This window comes from Saccostrea echinata, unplaced genomic scaffold (assembly GCF_033153115.1).
Source record: "Saccostrea echinata isolate AGI-Se365-2 ecotype Australia unplaced genomic scaffold, CSIRO_AGI_Sech_v1 ptg000058l, whole genome shotgun sequence".
Lineage (NCBI taxonomy): Eukaryota > Metazoa > Mollusca > Bivalvia > Ostreida > Ostreidae > Saccostrea > Saccostrea echinata.
Genome location: NW_026889807.1, coordinates 7523632 through 7525708, shown reverse-complemented (window position 1 = coordinate 7525708; position 2077 = coordinate 7523632). Strand labels below are relative to the sequence as shown.

Here is a 2077-nt window from a genome sequence, read left to right as displayed (position 1 = left end):
AACAAATTCAATCTTGTTTGTGTGTTGCTATGACTAACCTAGCTCTTCTGTTCTTGAGAAGATTTTTAGCAATCCGTTTTTGCTTGCCCATGAGAGTTGTTGGATTACAAGGTTCAAGGATGACGAAAAGAAACAATTTCAGAATATGTAGTATCAGCTTTTCAGACAAATGTGATATTTATTTTTAAAATTCTTAAAAATTTTTAATTAGGAATTATTCTCCTTATAGCATGTTTCGCATATTTTAAATGTCCTGATATTTATTTTGAGTAATGATGTGTACACAGTAGTTTGTTTTTAGTGGACTTGTACGGTGGGATGTATAAGCTTCGCCAAGACCATATCGAAATTTTGGTGATAGATTTTGAGAAATTATTTAATTGCAGATATAAAGTTTCATATTGTCATAACGGTTTACCTCATCCCACGACTAACAAATGACTCGTTCACCATATTCAACTATTAATTTTTACTTCCCTTTTTCAATACTTCACACTAAACGTAAGTAGTAAGAATTTGAAGTAAAAATTAACGCCCATCTTATAATTTCAATTGCAGGATCATGCTTGGAATAACGTCCAACGAAATGAACAATTCCTCAGATCTCAGTGCGACTTCCTATAAAACACATTCAGAGTACAAAGCTGCAGAACAGATCTGGATTTACATGTCACCCGTTCTGTTGTTCATAGGTACAGTTGCCAACACACTCTCAATTATAGTGTTGCTGCGCAAACAGATGCGCAGTACAACGACAATGTTTTATCTAACAGTTCTCTCGTTTGGCGATATGATGGTGCTCTATACCGGTTTACTTCGACACTGGATAAAATGGGCCTTCCACGCAGACATCCGCGTGATATCGCAATTCTCCTGCAAGACACATACATTTCTTGTATATTTTTCTTTGGACTTTACCACATGGGTGCTAGTTGCAGTCACTGTAGATAGATGTATATTTGTGTGTTTACCTTTTAGGGCCAAAACAATTTGCACCTTAAAGCATGCCAAGATTGTAGTGGTTTGTATCGCTCTAGTAATGACTGCTCTGAACATCCATCTTTTCTGGAGTGTAGCAGTTGAGATGGAACTTGGAGAGTTAGGTTGTGCATATATGAATGATTTCACAAAGTTTACCTGGCCGTGGATTGATTCCTGTGTGTTTAGCATAATTCCTTTTAATCTTATGATAATAGCAAACATAATTCTCATAAAACATATATTAATGTCCCAAACGCGCGTTGCAGCTCACACGCAACATGGCGAAAGTGACGTGCAACAATCCAATGTACATTCAAAGCATAGGAAAGTTACAAGTGTCACAACAATGTTGCTGACGACCAATTGTATGTTTTTGGCATTAACTTTGCCAATTGCAATCTACCTTATTGTGTACCCTAATAAAATCCAAGACGCAACGGACCACGGAACCGCTGTTTTGGAGTTGATATGGGCAATCGCTAATATGCTTCAGTATACTAATAACACCATCCATTTCTTTCTTTACTGCTTGACTGGACCTCGTTTTCGACAGGAAATTTTAAAAATTTTCAAACTAAAGGCTATGTCGACATAAACTCGATTAAGCAATAATTGAAAAATGAAAGCTTAATTAAAAATTATTAATCAAGTTCGTATAATTCATGTATGTATAATCATGCGAAATTTTTTTGAAAATATTGACACATAATTAAATCAAATTTTGTTCCCCTCTCTTTTTTCGTATTTATCTGAAGAGTCACTTATAAACAAACTGATTAGGAAAATTTACGATATTTATTTTTTATGCAAATTATATAATCATATAAAATTGGTTAGAGTGAATTTGGATTTTTGATTCATTTCAATTTTTTCTGATTCTTTTGCTAAGTTATTTGAGATAGATTTTTATAAACGTCTGTTTAATAATTTGTATTTTAGGGGAATTTGAATCGCTTTTTTTCGTTGTTAGTAAAGTTTAAATGGTTATTTTTAAAGTTATTGAATCAGTTCAAATCATATTGTGTATATAATATCTATATGTGAGAATGTTAACTAAAATAAAATAAGAATTATAATTATGCCTCCTGATATCTAA

At 33.1% G+C, this 2077-nt stretch overlaps 1 protein-coding gene across 1 annotated transcript; it reads left to right on the top strand.

The window, feature by feature from the left end:
- The first annotated feature begins 586 nt into the window (after positions 1-586).
- On the top strand, positions 587-1576 carry LOC133174639 (nociceptin receptor-like). Its single transcript, XM_061309737.1, has one exon. The coding sequence runs from the start codon at positions 587-589 to the stop codon at positions 1574-1576; it is 990 nt and encodes a 329-aa protein (XP_061165721.1).
- The last annotated feature ends 501 nt before the right edge of the window (positions 1577-2077 follow it).

Excerpts from the sequence above, each read along its gene's own strand:
- LOC133174639 (XM_061309737.1), top strand. The coding sequence starts at position 587 with ATGAACAATTCCTCAGATCTCAGTGCGACTTCCTATAAAACACATTCA.